Genomic DNA, 18,140 nt, shown 5'->3' with positions numbered 1-18,140 from the left:
CCACCTATACAACTAATAGTAACTTAATATACGAAACTAAATCACAACTATGATCTTGCTAAAATTCAAATACTTGCAATAGAAACACAGTGTGCTTAGCACTGAAAGCATCTTTATCCATATGTCATTGCATTTTCTGAGACATTTTGAAGATGGTCCATAGGAACGTTTTGTCTCTACACAGAAGTTCCCGTACACTTCACATTCTATTGTTGCAAAAATCGAAAATCTCTCGAGGCATGGAACCTTTCGCTGCATAGGATTTACCTCAAACGATGTTTCAGCGATCGTTGCAAGAAATCATGAAGGGTGGTTTGGAAAGGAATAGTCCCGTATTTGTCACATATTTCATACAAGACTCTGAGTATTAGACGCTTTTGTATCAGCATAAGGTAAAACACGGCATGCACCATGGAAAAGCTGTATATGAAGAAGAGCCTGCTTGTGTACAGGACTAAGAAGGTCTTGAGGCAACATTGCGTGACTATTTCTCTTTGCGTTTCGTTGCTGTTCATTATATTTACTGTTTTTGGTGGTTCTTCTGTCGATGATAGACAAGGATACGACTTGCTGAACTTGAGTCTGGAGCAAGGGTCCACATTTGCTTCTAAATACTCAGTCTTCAAATATGTCTCTTCCAGGATATATGAAAATGAGAAGAAGCCAGGCAGATTGATGTTCTTGAAGAAACTATTCCCATTCGGTAACAATGGGAGAGATTTACATGAGCGTTCCGTGCTCTCCAACTGGGATAAAGCTAGTAAGGCTGACCAATGTGCGTTGCTTCTACAAGGGTTTTATTTGGATCCCAAGTGGGACAACGCTGACATTTTGACTGAGAGAGAAGAAAAAGAAGATTACAGAAATATGCAATTGGCCATTGAACGTATGAGAACATACAAGTACTGCTTCATGGACGAAGATATTGACATCTTGGATACTTTCAAGGCGGCAGGGTTCTCCCCCAATGAAGCATATGTCTTCCAAAAAAAACTGTTTATGTTTTTGAAGCAGACTGACGGGAGTACCACAGAATACTTGTATCCAAGAATTGAAAACTTACGTACAGGTGTTATTACAGAAGAACCAACCACTGATTTATCTGTAAGTGAGTATAATGCAAAGTTCATTCCTACTTGGAGGAATATGGCAAAGGGTAAAGGTATCGCGGTATCAGTTTCCCCAAAGGAAATTAGAATGTTACATTCTTTATTTGCTGTGTTGAATCAACAAGGTAACAAACTACCTATTCAGATTATTGATAAGGGCGAAACATTAACTTTGGCAGACAAAGAACTGATAAAGTCTTACGCAGTAAAAACTAACCAGGATGTTTCAGTTGTTGATCTCAGCCCTATAATTGATGCTGAATATGCAGATGAAAATATTATAGGAATGCATAATAAATGGTTTGCTGCAATGTTTAATACCTTTGAAGAAGTTCTATTGCTAGATGTAGATGTAATACCATTTGTTGGAACAGAAAAGTTTTTTCAACTTGAACCTTACACTTCAAGACATATCTTGTTCTGGAGGAACAGAGATATCAAGAAAAAGAATCCAAAATACTGTCCTGAAGCAGCTATTTTCTTGGAACCAACTACTGAAGAGCACCAGGTGTTGAAAACTGATCTACATCACAAACTATTTACAAAACAAGTGAGAAACCCTGCCACTTCTGAAGACAAAGCTCTTTCCGAGTTCTGCTTTCAAAGGAAGTCAAATCATGTTGATCCTGGCTTAATTGTGTTCAATAAGAAGCTCAGATTCCAGACATTTGCTATCACAGAGTTATTGCACCAACACGATACATTTAGGGCATGCGTCGGTACCGGTGCTGATGCGCTCATATTAGGTGCTTTTGCTGCTGGCGAAACATTTAGACTAGACCCAAGAGACGCTGGTATCGTTGGTTCTATAAGTTACTCGGAAGCAGACAAGATGAACTTTGTCTGTGGTACTCAAATCGCACACAATGATGACAAGGACAATTTGCTATGGATATCTGGTGGAGGCAGGACGTGCAAAAACCCAGATCTGCTGGTGGAAGATTTTGCAGCTGATGAAGAGTATTACGAGGTGCGTTATGGTAACTACGGTAATGCTGAAACTATTTACAAATCCAAGATACGGATCGATGGCTACTTAGCACCGAAGGTCAGCCAGAAGGAATGGGTCGTCATCCCGGACTGTGGCAACACTATGAGATGTGCCTTTGTGGATTCCAACGTCAAGGACTTTAGTGGTAGATCCATTAAGTATAACGACGAGACCAAATCGAGAGTCACCAATCTAATAGATATTTGGTACAATGCCGAGTAAGACACCTCTTCATACTAATACTATATTTCCCACTTCTTTAGGCCTCAATGTAAATAATTAAAATAATATAAGATTGTAATTTTACCTTCAGTTGACATAAAAGGGCGATAGTCGACTAGTACAAATATTATTCCTCTACTCTACAGCAAATAGTGGACAGACTTTTGACAGTTATCGAGATTATGTAAATAAATGGCTCAGAAATGTCGTTAGGGGTTCTCAATGACGAATGTCCAACATACTTTCTTGCAGCCAGTTTCTCGAGGCATTTTTGTGCAAATCATCAGATTGGTCAGACCAAGAAACCTCTCGCAGGGCTAATAGTGACTTACACTAAATGCTTACTGAAAGCTGACAATCCTTAACTTTATTCACCAGGGTCTCTTGTATTGCCAAGGCAAAATCTTGGGGTTTGCTATGGCAGTGCAGCCACTTGTCATCCTATGCTGCCTTTACTGTGTACAATTCGTAGTAGTGTCTCGATAGAATTTCTCTTTGGTATGTCTATTCGGTATGTTTCTTTGGAATGTCCCTAAGGAATTGGAATGTCTTTGTAGAATATCTCAAAGACAGATGAAAGTCTTGAGTGGGATTCTTCAAAAGAACTTTACATCCTTTATATAAAGAGTGGCTGATTTAAATAATCAGTGGCAGCTAGATTTTTACTCTACTTTGCGTGCTCTATATATAAGCAGCACTTCACGACGTGGAAATTCTACCGAGAGCTTATAATCTGCTAGCAAAAGTACAGGGCCAAATTTTGTGCTTTAATTACTGCTGAGGGTTAGATATGCAACCTATTATGAAGTTTAGGTTGAGAAGACAGTCAAGAAAATACGTCCTGATTTTCTTGGCTGCTTGTACTCTTATTTTCATATTGTATCCCACAAAGCAGACATTTCAAGAACAACATTCTACTTCTGATTCCAGGAAAAAAAGCACTTCAAGTGATTATAGCTTGAAGTTGAAGCAAGTTTTCGATAAATCACCATTTAGTGATCTTTCGAAGAGAATTGAGATAGCAGAAGAAGAAGCTAACTCGTTCTCATTACTGAAGCTAATACCTTTCTTGGGAAACGGTAAGGATGCTAGGGAAAGAAAAGTGCTTGCACACTGGGCGCAAGCTAATAGGAAAGACCAATGCCCTCAATTAATCAAGGGTCTTTACGCAACGCCTGATTGGTCGAACAATGAAATTGTGGCCGCGCACAAGAAAGTTAGGGTTGATGAAATTAATATGCAAGTTTCAGTTGAGAGAATTAGAATCTACAATTACTGTTTCCTAGAGGGTGGTCTTGACGTAACCGAAGTCTTAAAGGATGCTGGACTATCTTCATATGATGCTTTTGACTTCCAAAGTAGGATGTTCATCTTCTTAAAGCAAGTAACAAAAACTGACGCCAAATATTTGTATCCAATAATACAGAATTTGAACACAGAAGAAATAATCAGTGAACCAACTACAACTAAGTCACCACAAGATTTCAATGCAAACTTTATGGCTAATTGGAGGCAATTAGCTAATGGTAAAGGTATAGCGATCACTGTCAACCCTGATGATGTGGAGTTTATGATTCGTCTATTTAGAGTGTTAAAAGAACTTGGAAACACATACCCTATTCAAGTCATACAAAAGGGGGGAGAGCTGACTTCACCACTAATTGAGCAAATTAAGAAAACTGCTATTGAAACAAACCAAGCAGTGTCTATTGTTGATTTGAGTCCTATACTTGATGAGAAGTTTGCAAGGGAACAAATTACATCATTCCACAATAAATTTTTTGCTGCAATGTTTAATACTTTTGAAGAAGTCCTGTTGCTCGATGCTGACGTAGTACCTTATGTGTCTTTGGATGAATTTTTCAATCTCAAGGGATATAAGGATACAGGGCTCCAATTCTGGAGAGATAGAAATAGAGGTTCTGATACACATAAGTTCTGCTCAAATTTAGGTGTTTATCTTGAACCATCTTTGGAAGAGCATAATTTATTAGGCACTGAGTTGAAATTCAGAATCAATAGTCTGGCCAAGAAGAAGGTGAGATCATCAGAAGAAAGAGCTTTCCATCGTTTTTTCAATGAACTGAAGGTTCACAACATCGATAGTGGTATAATAGTGTTGAACAAGAAACAGAAGTTGCACAGCCTAATTATGGGTGAGATTTTCTATACTAACGGTAGATTTGGTAGATGCGCTTACGGAGATAAGGAGATGTTTATGATGGGAGCATTTGCTACTGGCGCAGATTTTATAATTGATCCACGTGATGCCGGTATTATTGGACCAATAGGATATAATATAGATCAAAGAGTGAACTTTATTTGTTCAGCCCAAATGGGTCACTTGGATGAAAATAACAGGGTACTATGGTCTAATGGTGGTTTAAGATTCTGCAAATTCCCTGATTTTGCTAAAAAGGACTACACTCCAAAAAACCAAGACTACTTCATTCAAAAATACCAATCATATGATAATATGGCTAGAATATACAAGACTAAAGTGGAGATAACAGGATTTATTATACCTGAAGTCGAGAAAAATGAATGGATGCAAATACCTGATTGTCAATCATACATGTACTGCGGTCTTGCTAAGAAAGTTGACACTAAAGCTCTGATCTTAAAGTTTGAAGGTGAGGAAAAGGAGAGGTTGAACAGAATATCAGATGTATGGAACAATCCAATCTAGAATATATAGAGGCAATGCCAACATCATATCATATCTTATGAGCATTTCCTTAACATTTTTAGGGAATGAATAACAGTAAATAACATCAGACTGGCTATTGAGTCATTATAAACCAATGAAATAAACTTACTCTATTATTAATGACACACCTGCTAAAAAAGCAAACAAGGTGCTTTTATGTGATGGAATAGTTTCTATCGCGAGAAATATATATTTGAGGTATTCCATCATGCAAAAAGTCGATTACTCAATAATTAAAGCTCCACCACTTATCAGGAGCTATGCTGAGACATAATGTCTAGAATCTTAGACTATATTATGATCACGATTAATACGTAATTTCGATCAAAAAAATATCAAGAATGATATTGCACATCCTGTTTATTACACACCAAGAGACAAGACAGAAAAAAATTATATACTTTGATAAAAACAGTCCCATAGAACACTAGTGTTTTGCTATAATTATTTTATGAAGACTTGTTGATGGGAACATCCAGGACAGCTTTATCTCACATCACCAGTCGACGGGAGTCCTCGAGGTTGCCAGAGAAACAGCGCAGACCCTGGTGAAAAAGTTAGTTTACAAAGGATTTACCGAAAGCGATCTGCCAGCGTGAGTCTCGAGGGAACAATGGGAAGGGTGTTGTGGTAGTGAGAGATTGCTGGCGGGAAAGTGTTATGAGAGCATTTCTGAAGTGAGATAAGTGGTTGTGGAAGTATTGCTGTAGTCATTGTATCTGTGGGGGTTAGGAATGCACAGTAACCGAGCGGGGACGTTGACAGAAGCGATCGGGTACTAGGTGTATAAGAGTATGTCGCTACTAGCACGGTACTTGCTTCAAAGGCGAGTAAAACGATATAGTATTCTATTTGTGCTATTTTTGGGTTTGTTTATGTTCATTGCCAGGCACACACAAAGAAGAAATGACACAAGCATATCTGTTTTTGCAGAAGAAAAGTTTCCCTATAATGAAGGGCTTTTACATTCTGAAGGCAATTCAGCTTATACATTTATGAGCCAAAAGCTCCAAAGAGTTAGTGAAAACTGGGATAAAGATCCGATCTACAAAAGAATATTTTCAAGCGTTGATTATGATTATAAAATTTTAATGCACTGGAATACAAGCTCAAGACAAGATAAGTGTAAGTGGCTAATTAGTTCACTATATTCAGATCCCAACTGGGACAATCGTGATATATTCGAATACTCAAAAAATGGGCAATATAACAATACGTTTAAAGTAGCAGCTGAGAATTTAAGAATATATAATTATTGTTTTCTAAATGGAAACATTAATCCTTTACAGTTTTTTGATGACTTGAGTATACCATTCACAGATGCCTACGATTTCCAAAAAAGGATGGTAATATTTTTAAGGAAGACTTCTTCTGATGATGAGGCATATTTATATCCATTGATCAAAAACGTCCGTAATGGTGAAATAATTGCCAAACCGCCAACAAAACTATCTCCAAGAGAGTACAATTCAAACTTCATGGGCCATTGGAAGCGAGAATCAAAGGGAAAGGGTATCACACTAACCATAGCACCCGGTGATATTAAACTTCTGCGATCTTTATTTAAAGTTCTCCAAAGGCAAGGGAATGAATATCCTGTGCAAATAATTCAAAAGGGGGGTGAAATGACACCTAAAATGGAATCGCTTATAAAAAAATACGCGTTAGAAACAGAGCAAGATGTATATATAATTGACCTAGCTCCAATCCTAGATCCCGCTTTTGCTATCCAGAGAATTACAAAATTTCAAAATAAATGGTTTGCATCTATGTTTAATACTTTTGAAGAAGCTTTACTACTAGATGCCGATGTTGTTCTTTACACTGAACCGGAACACTTTTTTAAAATGAAAGGCTATCAAGATACAGGGCTCTTGTTATGGAGAGATAGAGAGTTGACTGCACTAGAGACACCAGATAGATGTGCAGCGCTAGCTCCCCATTTAGAACCCTCTGTAGAGGAATATAGCTTGCTAGGCACTAGACAGAAATATAGACTAACAGAATCATCCTTAAAGATTCACAATGAACCAGAAGCAAGAACGCTTTATGAATATTTCCATAAAAAGATTGTAACGATCATTGATAGTGGCGTTGTAGTGTATAACAAAAGGCAAAAGCTACATGCTCTCATGACTGCCGAATACTTCCATATCAGTCGTAAGTTTGCAGGCTGTGTCTACGGTGACAAGGAATATTTTGAATTTGGTGCTTTTGCTGCAGGAGAAGATTACCACATAGAAAAAGATAAGGCTTCTGCGATTGGATCAATAGAATATCATTCCGCTAAAGATAAGTATTACATATGTTCCGCACAGATGGGACATGCTGATGAAAATAATAATTTGTTGTGGTCAAATGGAGGATTAATGAACTGTAAAGCAAATTCTGCAGCTGATGATTTTAATGAAAATCCGAAGTACTTCAAAGCTAAGTATGGAGATGTTAAGACACTCGAAGCCCATTATAGCAAGCCAATAGATATTCAAGGTTTTATTATACCAGATATAAGCAAGCATAATTGGATTCAATATCCAGAGTGTAAACGCTATGTTTATTGTGCTTTCGTTGCCGATCCTCCAGTAGATAGCAATACCGGAAAGCTTGTCAGATTCAGCAGAAAGAACAGGCAAATATATAAGGATATTGCCAGTGTGTGGTTTGAAGGCACTTCATATTCATAAAAATCAAAACCCACATCCTGTTTATAGTAGCAATATAGATTAATTTTTTTTTGAAAGCTGTAACATATTGATAAAAGGTTAGGTCGTAAAGTAATAATAGATACTAGTCTATATAAAGGATCTGAGTTGCTGATTCTATACTAAATATCATGCTTCATCAATAAATCATTAACCCCATGAATAGCCAATAATACCTCATTCCAAAATTAAGTTTTTTACAATATTAATGAATGAAAACAGGCACAGCACTACTTAATTAAGATGCAGAGTATTGCATGATTTTGGGCATGAGATAAATCAAGCCCACCTTAGTGTTCATCCAGTAGCATGTCCTTTAAATTATGATTGAGATGAACACGCCATATTTCCGTCATAGGACAATGTCTAAAAAACTTATGTCCAAATTTCGAAGCCCAATTTCTTGAATTCATAATGTAATCATTCTGGAATGACAAGTGGTCAGCCAAGTTGCAACGTAGTTAGTAATTTTGAACATTGAAGTCGTATTTATAATCATAAGTACTTTCTACTAAAATTACGCAGGAAGGAATTTACAATGTCAAAGATTTACAAAAATCTAGGATTCATGTAAATCCCTGAACAGAAAAGAGTAATGAATCTTTCTTGGCTCTCACCCAAGAAAGGCGTTAGAAATCTATAAAACCTGATGCCTCCAATGTAACAAAGTTATAAAAGAGTGACCACTGAAGGTAATAAATCCCCGGTTACTTCTTAGCCTCTATATCGGTCCAAGAAATCTAATCTTGTCTTATTTTTATTAACCAAAATGCATTTATTCCATCTACAAAACAATAAGCGACTACGTTATAGCATTATTTTCCTAGCCTTCACATCTTTATTACTGTTACTTTATAGATCAAATTCGATAGAGCCGTTACCAAAGTCAATATATGTCGATGATCAATACCCATATGCTGAAGGTTTATTACGGTCGGGTCATAATTCAGCATTTACATTAATATCTAATGAGATGAACAAGAATCAATCAAGGGATAAACAATCTCTATCGGATGGGCTTACCCGTTTCTTCGATCGGGATTCCAAAGTTCTTAAAAATTGGGACAATAGTTCGAGAAAAGACAAATGCAAGTGGCTTATAAGAGGCATTTATACGGACTCCAATTGGACTAACATAGATATTTTGGAATGGACAAATGACGCAACTGATAAGAACAAATTCCAAGTATGCTCTGAACGTGTAAGAATCTACAATTACTGTTTCATGAATGGCAATATCGACCCCGTTGAGGTATTTGATGAGTTGAACATACCGTTTGCAGACCCATATGACTTCCAAAGTCGGATGTTCATGTTCTTGAAGAAGGTGAATAGGAATGACAAAGCGTACATGTACCCACTAATCAAGAATGTGCGTAATGGAGATATTATAGCGAAGCCACGGACTAAGATGAGTGCTAAGGAGTACAATGCTAATTTCATGGGGCACTGGAAAGCTGAGGCCCGCGGGCGAGGTATTACGTTGACAGTAGCACCTGATGATATAAAGCTATTGCGGTCATTATTTAAAGTTTTGGAGAAGTTAGGGAATGAATATCCTGTGGAGGTTGTCCATAAAGGTGGTGAGATGACACCCAAGATGGAAGATCTGATCAGACAATATGCTGAGGAGACAAACCAGGAAGTATATGTCATCAACCTCTCACCAATACTTGATCCGGACTTTGCAGAAGAGAATATCAAAAGATTTAGTAACAAGTGGCTGGCAGCCATGTTTAATACTTTTGAAGAAGTAATGCTTCTAGATGCTGATGTAGTTCTATACAACCATCCCGATCATTTTTTTGAGCTGAAAGGCTATCAAGATACAGGACTTATGCTATGGAAAGATAGGGAAATCACTGACACTGATGTTTATGATAAATGCACTGCAATGGCGCCTTTTTTTGAGCCATCATTAGAAGAGCATAAACTATTAGGAACTACCCAAAAATACAGATTAACGGGTCCTTCACTGGAAGCACATAATGAATCAGAAGCGACCACATTGATAGATTACTTTCGCAAAAAACGTCTTAACGTTATTGATAGTGGTGTTGTTATCTTCAACAAAAAGCAAAAGCTTCATGCTTTAGTGCTCTCGAATTATTATCATATCAATCGAAAATTTTTAGGATGTGTCCACGGTGATAAGGAGTTTTTTGAATTTGGTGTATTGGCTGCAGGTGAAGATTACCACATTGCCCCACAGAGGGCAGCCGCCCTTGGTCCAATTGGTTTTCATCCTGGCCGGCAAAAATATTACGTGTGTTCCACTCAAATGGGGCATCCAGATGAAAATAATAACATTTTGTGGTCCAATGGGGGGCTAAAGAATTGTAAGCTAGATAAAGCAGAAGCTGATTTTAAAAGGCACCCAGAATATTTCAAGGCCAAATACGGAAATGTAGCTACTGCGAAAGTATATTATACTTACCGAGTTGAGATTCAAGGCTTTATTATCCCCGATGTAAAAAAACAGGAATGGTTTCAATATCCCGATTGCGCGCACTATTGGTATTGCGCCTTCTTAGAGGATACACCAGATTCACTCTCGACAGGCAAGCTAGTAAAATTCACTGAAAAAGAGATAGAGAGGTATAATGACATCGGCAAAGCTTGGTATCATGGTACTAAGTAATAAAAGGCTCAACGAAAGTCCTCATTGACAATTGTATATACTAATAGTTCACAACATCCCAACATATATATATATATTCACAGAACATGGTTCTTACTTTATTCATAATGATGGTATATCTATCCAAAAATTGAAACACTACTCATAAACCGGCATATTTAGTATCAATCAAACCGAATGTTATCCAGCACTAAAATTATTGTTCATGATGAAGGTTAGATGAAATTTGGAAACCATCTTAAAATCGTGGTAGAGACTTTGACACCGCTATTGAAATCTATCAGGCCCTATCTATACCACCTAATTTATGTACATTCAAATTCAAACATCAGGAGAGCATCGAATTACATCTCTACTGCTGAAGAAGACAGGTGGCTATTTGAGTTGCAACGTCAATATCCAAGTTTTCATAACGGCTTCGCAAATCATGTTACGGAGATAACTACACAGAAACTGCGTAGGAAAGTTTTTAAACTGCTAACGATTTACAGAAATTGAGACATTCTCGTAAATTAGTCTTCTCGAAGGAACAGACAGTGGCCTTAATAGAGACACTAATTTCTCTCGACTGGATAAGCCTTTTCTTTATATATAACAGTAGACCGACAGGTGAGATCTAATAGCATTGATAGTTTCCTCCTTCTTTAATATTGACATTTCAATATGCCGTTAAAACTTCGGTTTATATCGATGATATTGCAACTGAGAAGGCTCGTTGGTGCAAAAGTGAATACACGACATAGACTATATCTAATTCCGCTGGTAGCAGTTTTGTTATTTTTTGTTAACTGGCCTCGTTCTACCACGCCCCCTGTGGTCTCTATATATGAAGGCGAGTATCCATTTAATGAGGATTTGCTACATTCAAGTGCTGAGTCAGCCTTTACAGTTATTTCAGATAAAATCAATAACCTTAAAGATGAGTACGCAAACAGATCGCTAAAACAAAAGTTATTTTCATTCTTTGATAAAGATGAGAAGATTCTTAAGAATTGGGAAAGTAGTTCTTTGAATGATAAATGCAGATGGTTAGTCAGAGGTATATACTCCAGCTCAGCATGGAATAATTTTGATATAACAAAAAATTATAAATTTGAAACTGCCTATGAAAAATTTCAAGCAGTTACTGAGCGTGTAAGAATCTACAATTACTGTTTCATGAATGGCAATATCGACCCCGTTGAGGTATTTGATGAGTTGAACATACCGTTTGCAGACCCATATGACTTCCAAAGTCGGATGTTCATGTTCTTGAAGAAGGTGAATAGGAATGACAAAGCGTACATGTACCCACTAATCAAGAATGTGCGTAATGGAGATATTATAGCGAAGCCACGGACTAAGATGAGTGCTAAGGAGTACAATGCTAATTTCATGGGGCACTGGAAAGCTGAGGCCCGCGGGCGAGGTATTACGTTGACAGTAGCACCTGATGATATAAAGCTATTGCGGTCATTATTTAAAGTTTTGGAGAAGTTAGGGAATGAATATCCTGTGGAGGTTGTCCATAAAGGTGGTGAGATGACACCCAAGATGGAAGATCTGATCAGACAATATGCTGAGGAGACAAACCAGGAAGTATATGTCATCAACCTCTCACCAATACTTGATCCAGATTTTGCTAGTCAGAATATCAAGTCATTCAAAAATAAATGGTTTGCAGCTATGTTCAATACCTTTGAAGAAGCTATTTTGCTAGACGTAGATGTTGTTCTTTACGCATCTCCAGAGTATTTCTTCGAACTGGATGGTTATAAAAAAACAGGACTCATGCTATGGAAGGATAGAGAATATACTGAGGTTGAAACTAGTGATCGCTGCGCTTCAATGGCTCCATATTTTGAACCTTCAGAAGAAGAACATGAATTGTTGGGTACAATACAAAAGTATAGACTAACTGGACCTGATTTAGAAACACATAATGAATCCGAAGCCACTACACTTAATGACTTTTTTAACAATAAATTAGCCACTATAATTGATAGCGGAGTTGTCCTTATTAATAAGAAACAAAAATTAAATGCTCTCTTACTTGCTGCATATTATCATATGAGCAAATACTTTGGAGGCTGCACATACGGTGACAAAGAATTATTTGAAATTGCAGCATTGGCTGCTGGCGAAGATTATTATGTTGATCCAAACAAAGCAGGAGCAATAGGGCCAATTGGATACCATCCACCAAGAGAGAAATATTATGTTTGTTCCGCCCAAATGGGACATCCGGATGAAAACAACAACTTACTTTGGTCTAATGGTGGGCTAAAGAATTGTAAGTTAGATAGTGCAGAAGCCGACTTCAAAAAATTACCAAAATATTTTAAGGCCAAATACGGCAGTCTGGATACTGTCAAACTATATTACAAAGGTCGGTCAGAAATTCAGGGCTTTATTGTTCCTGATATCGTTAAACAAAAGTGGATACAATACCCAGACTGTCAACATTACTTATATTGTGCATTTATTACAGATCCACCAGAGGATGATAATACTGGAAAACTTGTAAGATTTAGTGAGGAGGAGATGGAGAAGTATAACGAGATAGGAAGAGCTTGGTATGCGGGTACTATATATTAGTACCGCTAATTGCTACATTGCAAAGATCTAAAATTAATTATAGAGCTGTAGTATTTGTTTATTTGATCAATTACCCAGGTTAAAATTTTTAGTCCAGAAGTTAGTTTTTAATAAGCACCAGGTATTATATTACAAGCTGTCAGGCACAGTGCGTAAATTTGTGTCTTTTTTATTTTCAGCTATGTTAGAGTGTGTTTCAATCCGGTTAACAAACCTATGATTGTCAGCAGATTTGATTTATATTCAGTGAAATGCAGACAATATATATTCAATTATTTAGTTAACTAATTCAATGCTTAATTCATTGCTAAGGATATTTGACTTGCAACTTTTAGTTTGGATAACTCAACATGAGTATGAAAACATGTAACGTCTGATTTTTATATATGAAACGATATAAGACTATTGTTAATTCTTGAAAAGCTTCACAAAATTACTGCAGGTCACTGAGTTGGTATTTGATCAACTGACGAAGTAATCAGGGCAGCTTTATCGCACATCACCAGTCGACGGGAGTCCTCGAGGTTGCCAGAGAAACAGCGCAGACCCTGGTGAAAAAGTTAGTTTACAAAGGATTTACCGAAAGCGATCTGCCAGCGTGAGTCTCGAGGGAACAATGGGAAGGGTGTTGTGGTAGTGAGAGATTGCTGGCGGGAAAGTGTTATGAGAGCATTTCTGAAGTGAGATAAGTGGTTGTGGAAGTATTGCTGTAGTCATTGTATCTGTGGGGGTTAGGAATGCACAGTAACCGAGCGGGGACGTTGACAGAAGCGATCGGGTACTAGGTGTATAAGAGTATGTCGCTACTAGCACGGTACTTGCTTCAAAGGCGAGTGAAACGATATAGTGTTCTATTTGTGCTATTTGTGGGTCTGTTTATATTCATTGCCAGACATCTTACAAATGAAGAAGAATCCGACAATGGTATATACAAAGATGATAAATTCCCATACGAAGATGGATTATTGCACTCTAGTAGCAATTCAGCGTACACATTCATAACAGATGCAATGAACAAATTAACTAAAAAGAAGAAAAATAGCTTTTTATCACCCAAAGGTCTGTCCTATTTCAAAGATGATGAGAGAATATTAAAGAATTGGAATACTAGCTCTAGAGTGGACAAATGCAAATGGCTCATAAGAGGTATCTATGCCGATCCAAATTGGAATAACAGGGACATTTTGATAGGTTCAGATGAGACAAATGATAAAAATAAATTCCATTTATCTTCCGAACGTATTCGAATTCATAACTACTGCTTCATGAAGGAACGTATTGACCCGGTGCAAATGTTCAATGAATTGAACATATCATCAACTGATGCATATGATTTCCAAGGTAGAATGTTTATGTTTTTAAGAAATGTGACCTCTACTGATGAAGCATATATCTATCCCATAATTAAAAATGTGCGTAATGGCCAAGTGACCACTAAACCACATACTAAGTTGTCACCAATGCAATACAATTCAAATTTCATGGCTTACTGGAAACAGGAATCAAAAGGAAGAGGCATAGCATTAACAGCGGCCCCTAAAGATGTAAAGCTCTTAAGGTCACTATTTAAGGTATTCGAGAAGTTAGGAAATACTTATCCAATACAAATAGTTCAGAAAGGAGGAGAGATGTCACCGACAATGGAAAGCCTGATCAAAGATTACGCGATTGAAACTAATCAAAATGTGTTTATTGTAGATTTGTCTCCAGTTCTTGACCCTGATTTTGCTACTGATCACATAAGGAAATTCCAAAACAAATGGTTTGCTTCTATATTCAATACTTTCGAAGAGGTAATGTTGATTGACGCAGACGTGGTAATATATACGGAGCCAGAGAGCTTCTTCAACCTTGACGGGTACAAAAATACAGGATTATTACTTTGGAGAGATAGGGAGATTGTAGATGCTAAGACACATGAAAGGTGCACTGATATGGCACCATACTTTGAGCCGGCGCTGGAGGAGCATAGGTTACTAGGAACTGTACAAAAATACCGGCTCACTGGTCCCTCTTTAGAGACACATGATGAACCTGAAGCGGAGACACTATTCGATTTTTTCCATAGACGCATCGTGACTATTATCGATAGTGGTGTTGTCATATACAATAAGAAGCAAAAATTACATGGTTTGATTTTAGCAGAGTATTTTCATAATAGTAAGCAATTTGCCGGTTGTGTGTATGGTGATAAAGAATATTTTGAGTTTGGTGCTTTAGTCGCTGGGGAGGATTATCATGTAGAGGCAGAAAAGGCTGTTGCCATTGGAGCAGTTGGATATCACCCTCCAAGAGAGAAATATTACGTATGTTCGGGTCAAATGGGTCATGTTGACAGAAATAACAATTTGTTGTGGTCTAATGGTGGGCTAAAGAACTGTAAATCCGATTGTGCTGAAGCAGATTTCGAGAAAATGCCTAAGTATTTCAAAGCTAAATATGGGACACTAAAGGCTGTTAAAGAGTACTATAACGGTTTGATGGACATTCAGGGGTTTGTGTTACCAGATGTACAGAAGCAGAAATGGGTACAGTACCCTGATTGTCAGCAATTCTTGTATTGCGCATTTATTACTGATCCACCTGAACCTGACAATAAGGGAAAATTAGTTAGGTTCAGTGATGAAGAAAAGATGAGATACAATGAGATTGGTAAAGCCTGGTATTCCGGAGCAAATGATTAAAGTCTTGTAAGTATATCCTTTAAATGATCACTAATGTAATTTTTATCTTTTGACGCACTTGTAATTAGACAAACTATAGTTAATCTCTAAGAATATTGTAATACTATACTTCACATTCCATATATACTGCAATATCGGAAAGGCACACCAAGAAAATAATACACTAGGCCCTAAAAGAACTTCAGTATACCTCTGGAATTCCAAGATGATATTTCATTAATTAGCTATATGATTTATGAATATTTGCTATATTTAACTACATTCCATTAATATATTGAGCAAATTTTGAAATGATCTTCTACGGCAATTTTAGTGGAGAGAGGGCACTTATGCTTTTGGAGGAAAAATAATCACGGGCTCAAGAACACAAACGTCATAATCAATGGGATCAAGCTTGAGTAGGATACACACGCCAGGGTCTTTCTACTCAGAATGAATACATTCTGGATAGGCGCATGCTGAATATAATCAGTTAAAGTTCTAACGATTTAATATCTGGAATAGATTTCTATGAGTGACCGGAAAGTATCCTCATACTGTTTAAGATAAAACTAATAAAGTGGAGGATAATTTGATAGCTTGCTTTTCGAAATGTTATCCAAACTATCAATGATACAGGGCAGGTTACCTGTTAGTCGGAGACCAATAGTTTTAGTTTTGACACTTCTTGGAGCTATATTTCTGTTGACACAGTTTAACAAGGATGATGAAATAGTCTTACAGCCAGAACAATTGGGCCTTGGCAAATATAAAGGAGCGAGGAAGGCTTTACCAAACTCAGTGTATAAGAAGACTGCTACTATATTAAAGAGGAATAGAGGAAATGATCAGAATACGAAATCTCAGTATGAAATAGATTGGGAAGAAGGAAGAATTTCACGAGTTGAGATGTGCAGGACCATGATTCATGAAATCTATAATATTGGCATAAATAATAAGCCCCATGTGCTGTCCTCACCCATGAAGAATTTTGCTAGTGTAGCGGCCATGGCAGAATCCATAAGACTGTACAATTTTTGTTTTATTGATGGAAATATCAATAGTTTTGAACTTTATGGTCAAGAAAACAATGCAGGTGCTACTGTTCTATTGAATGACTTCTTTCCTTTTTTGAAGGCGCATACGGATGGTGAGCATATGTGGCCAGAAGTTACACATTTGAATAAGGATAAAATAATACTGCCAAACTTTGATCTGGAAGCAGTAGATACTTTTAACGCAAATTTTTGGATTAACTGGAAGAAGCATGCACGAGGAAGAGGTATAGTTGTTACATTCAAGGAGGAGGAAGCAAATATGATGATGAAATTAATTGCTGTGTTAGGCCATCTAAAAAATAGATTACCTATTCAGATCGTGATTCAAGGTAATAAATTTGGTAGCAGAACAATTGAGATGTTGAAGGAAAAGGCGATTGAAAAGAAACAGCAGATATACATTGTAGATGCCACAAAGCTGCTGATGGAGAAATATGCAGAAGTTCATATACAGGGCTATACCAACAAATGGATTGCTTCTATATTTAATACTTTTGAAGAGTTCATTCTTCTGGATGTTGACACTGTACCGTTCATAAATCCCAAGAAGTTTTTTGAAAAGAAAGGATACAGGACAACAGGATTTTATATGTATCAGGATAGAAACTTGGTGAATGAGAAACTTGGCAGAAAGTGTGTCGACATAATATCTGGGGCACAACTTTCTGGATATGAGGCTCGTGTCCTGAACACAGGCTTTTTGTACAGCCCTTATTTTGCAAGGGAGGATGATTACACCACTGCTTCTGCTCGCGCGTATTACAAACTGTTCAATAACTGGACATTACACCAAGCTGAAAGTGTTCTAGTGGTGATAAACAAGAAGCAGAAGCTAGGTGGGTTGTTGATGTCATTTATGTTAAACACGCAGATAGCTCTGAAGCAATGCTTTTTGGGTGACAAGGAATTCTTCTGGATAGGTCAGTTGATGAACAACAGTCCTTACTATATAGATGAAAGACCGGCTACTATCGTCGGACCTTTGTCCTCACCTACTGATGAGCAAAGCAATTACTACAAGATTTGCTCCGCACAACTGGGCCATCTTGGGGAAGACGGTAAACTCGATTGGGTTAACGGAGGCATGCAGGTCTGCAAGTTCAAAAACGCAGCTATGAAGGACTTTACCGACGACCCCGAGTTTTTCAAATCTAGACATAAGGACGCGGCGGTTCTTCAGAATTTTTACGACTCGACTGTGACGCTCGACGGTTACATGACAGCGGATCCGCCAAGTTGCCAATGGATGAACATCAGGGAGTGCCAGAAGTACATGTACTGCATTATCTGCGACAAGAAGCCCAGCCTGGGGACAGCCGCGCCCGGAGACATGACCCCCTCAGTGCAGTTTACTGATAAGTACCACGCGCAAGTTAACGACATCGCCCGCATATGGTCCGAAGAGTCCACAAGCGACACAAACGCTTTCGGTGTCTAGGTGTATTTGTTTATTTTTTTGGGCACAGC

At 37.6% G+C, this 18,140-nt stretch overlaps 7 protein-coding genes across 7 annotated transcripts; all 7 read left to right on the top strand.

The window, feature by feature from the left end:
• Positions 1–411: 411 nt before the first annotated feature.
• GVI51_C03817 (alpha-mannosyltransferase) lies at positions 412–2,322 on the top strand (the record flags this gene model as incomplete). The annotated part of the gene is made up of 1 exon (XM_445351.1): positions 412–2,322. The coding sequence occupies one exon, from the start codon at positions 412–414 to the stop codon at positions 2,320–2,322; it is 1,911 nt and encodes a 636-aa protein (XP_445351.1).
• A 790-nt stretch (positions 2,323–3,112) lies between these two features.
• Positions 3,113–5,011, top strand: GVI51_C03795 (alpha-mannosyltransferase; the record flags this gene model as incomplete). Its single annotated transcript, XM_445350.1, has 1 exon — positions 3,113–5,011. One exon carries the CDS (start codon positions 3,113–3,115, stop codon positions 5,009–5,011), a length of 1,899 nt encoding a protein of 632 aa, XP_445350.1.
• Positions 5,012–5,826: 815 nt separating this feature from the next.
• Positions 5,827–7,716, top strand: GVI51_C03773 (alpha-mannosyltransferase; the record flags this gene model as incomplete). Its single annotated transcript, XM_445349.1, has 1 exon — positions 5,827–7,716. The coding sequence occupies one exon, from the start codon at positions 5,827–5,829 to the stop codon at positions 7,714–7,716; it is 1,890 nt and encodes a 629-aa protein (XP_445349.1).
• A 787-nt stretch (positions 7,717–8,503) lies between these two features.
• On the top strand, positions 8,504–10,375 carry GVI51_C03751 (alpha-mannosyltransferase; the record flags this gene model as incomplete). The annotated part of the gene is made up of 1 exon (XM_445348.1): positions 8,504–10,375. One exon carries the CDS (start codon positions 8,504–8,506, stop codon positions 10,373–10,375), a length of 1,872 nt encoding a protein of 623 aa, XP_445348.1.
• A 663-nt stretch (positions 10,376–11,038) lies between these two features.
• GVI51_C03729 (alpha-mannosyltransferase) lies at positions 11,039–12,952 on the top strand (the record flags this gene model as incomplete). Its single annotated transcript, XM_445347.1, has 1 exon — positions 11,039–12,952. The coding sequence occupies one exon, from the start codon at positions 11,039–11,041 to the stop codon at positions 12,950–12,952; it is 1,914 nt and encodes a 637-aa protein (XP_445347.1).
• A 797-nt stretch (positions 12,953–13,749) lies between these two features.
• On the top strand, positions 13,750–15,636 carry GVI51_C03707 (alpha-mannosyltransferase; the record flags this gene model as incomplete). Its single annotated transcript, XM_445346.1, has 1 exon — positions 13,750–15,636. The coding sequence occupies one exon, from the start codon at positions 13,750–13,752 to the stop codon at positions 15,634–15,636; it is 1,887 nt and encodes a 628-aa protein (XP_445346.1).
• A 591-nt stretch (positions 15,637–16,227) lies between these two features.
• On the top strand, positions 16,228–18,111 carry GVI51_C03685 (alpha-mannosyltransferase; the record flags this gene model as incomplete). Its single annotated transcript, XM_445345.1, has 1 exon — positions 16,228–18,111. One exon carries the CDS (start codon positions 16,228–16,230, stop codon positions 18,109–18,111), a length of 1,884 nt encoding a protein of 627 aa, XP_445345.1.
• Between the last annotated feature and the right edge of the window lie 29 nt (positions 18,112–18,140).

The sequence above is a fragment of the Nakaseomyces glabratus genome, chromosome C, assembly GCF_010111755.1.
Source record: "Nakaseomyces glabratus chromosome C, complete sequence".
NCBI classification, from domain to species: domain Eukaryota; kingdom Fungi; phylum Ascomycota; class Saccharomycetes; order Saccharomycetales; family Saccharomycetaceae; genus Nakaseomyces; species Nakaseomyces glabratus.
This window is presented reverse-complemented; position numbering and strand designations above follow the sequence as displayed.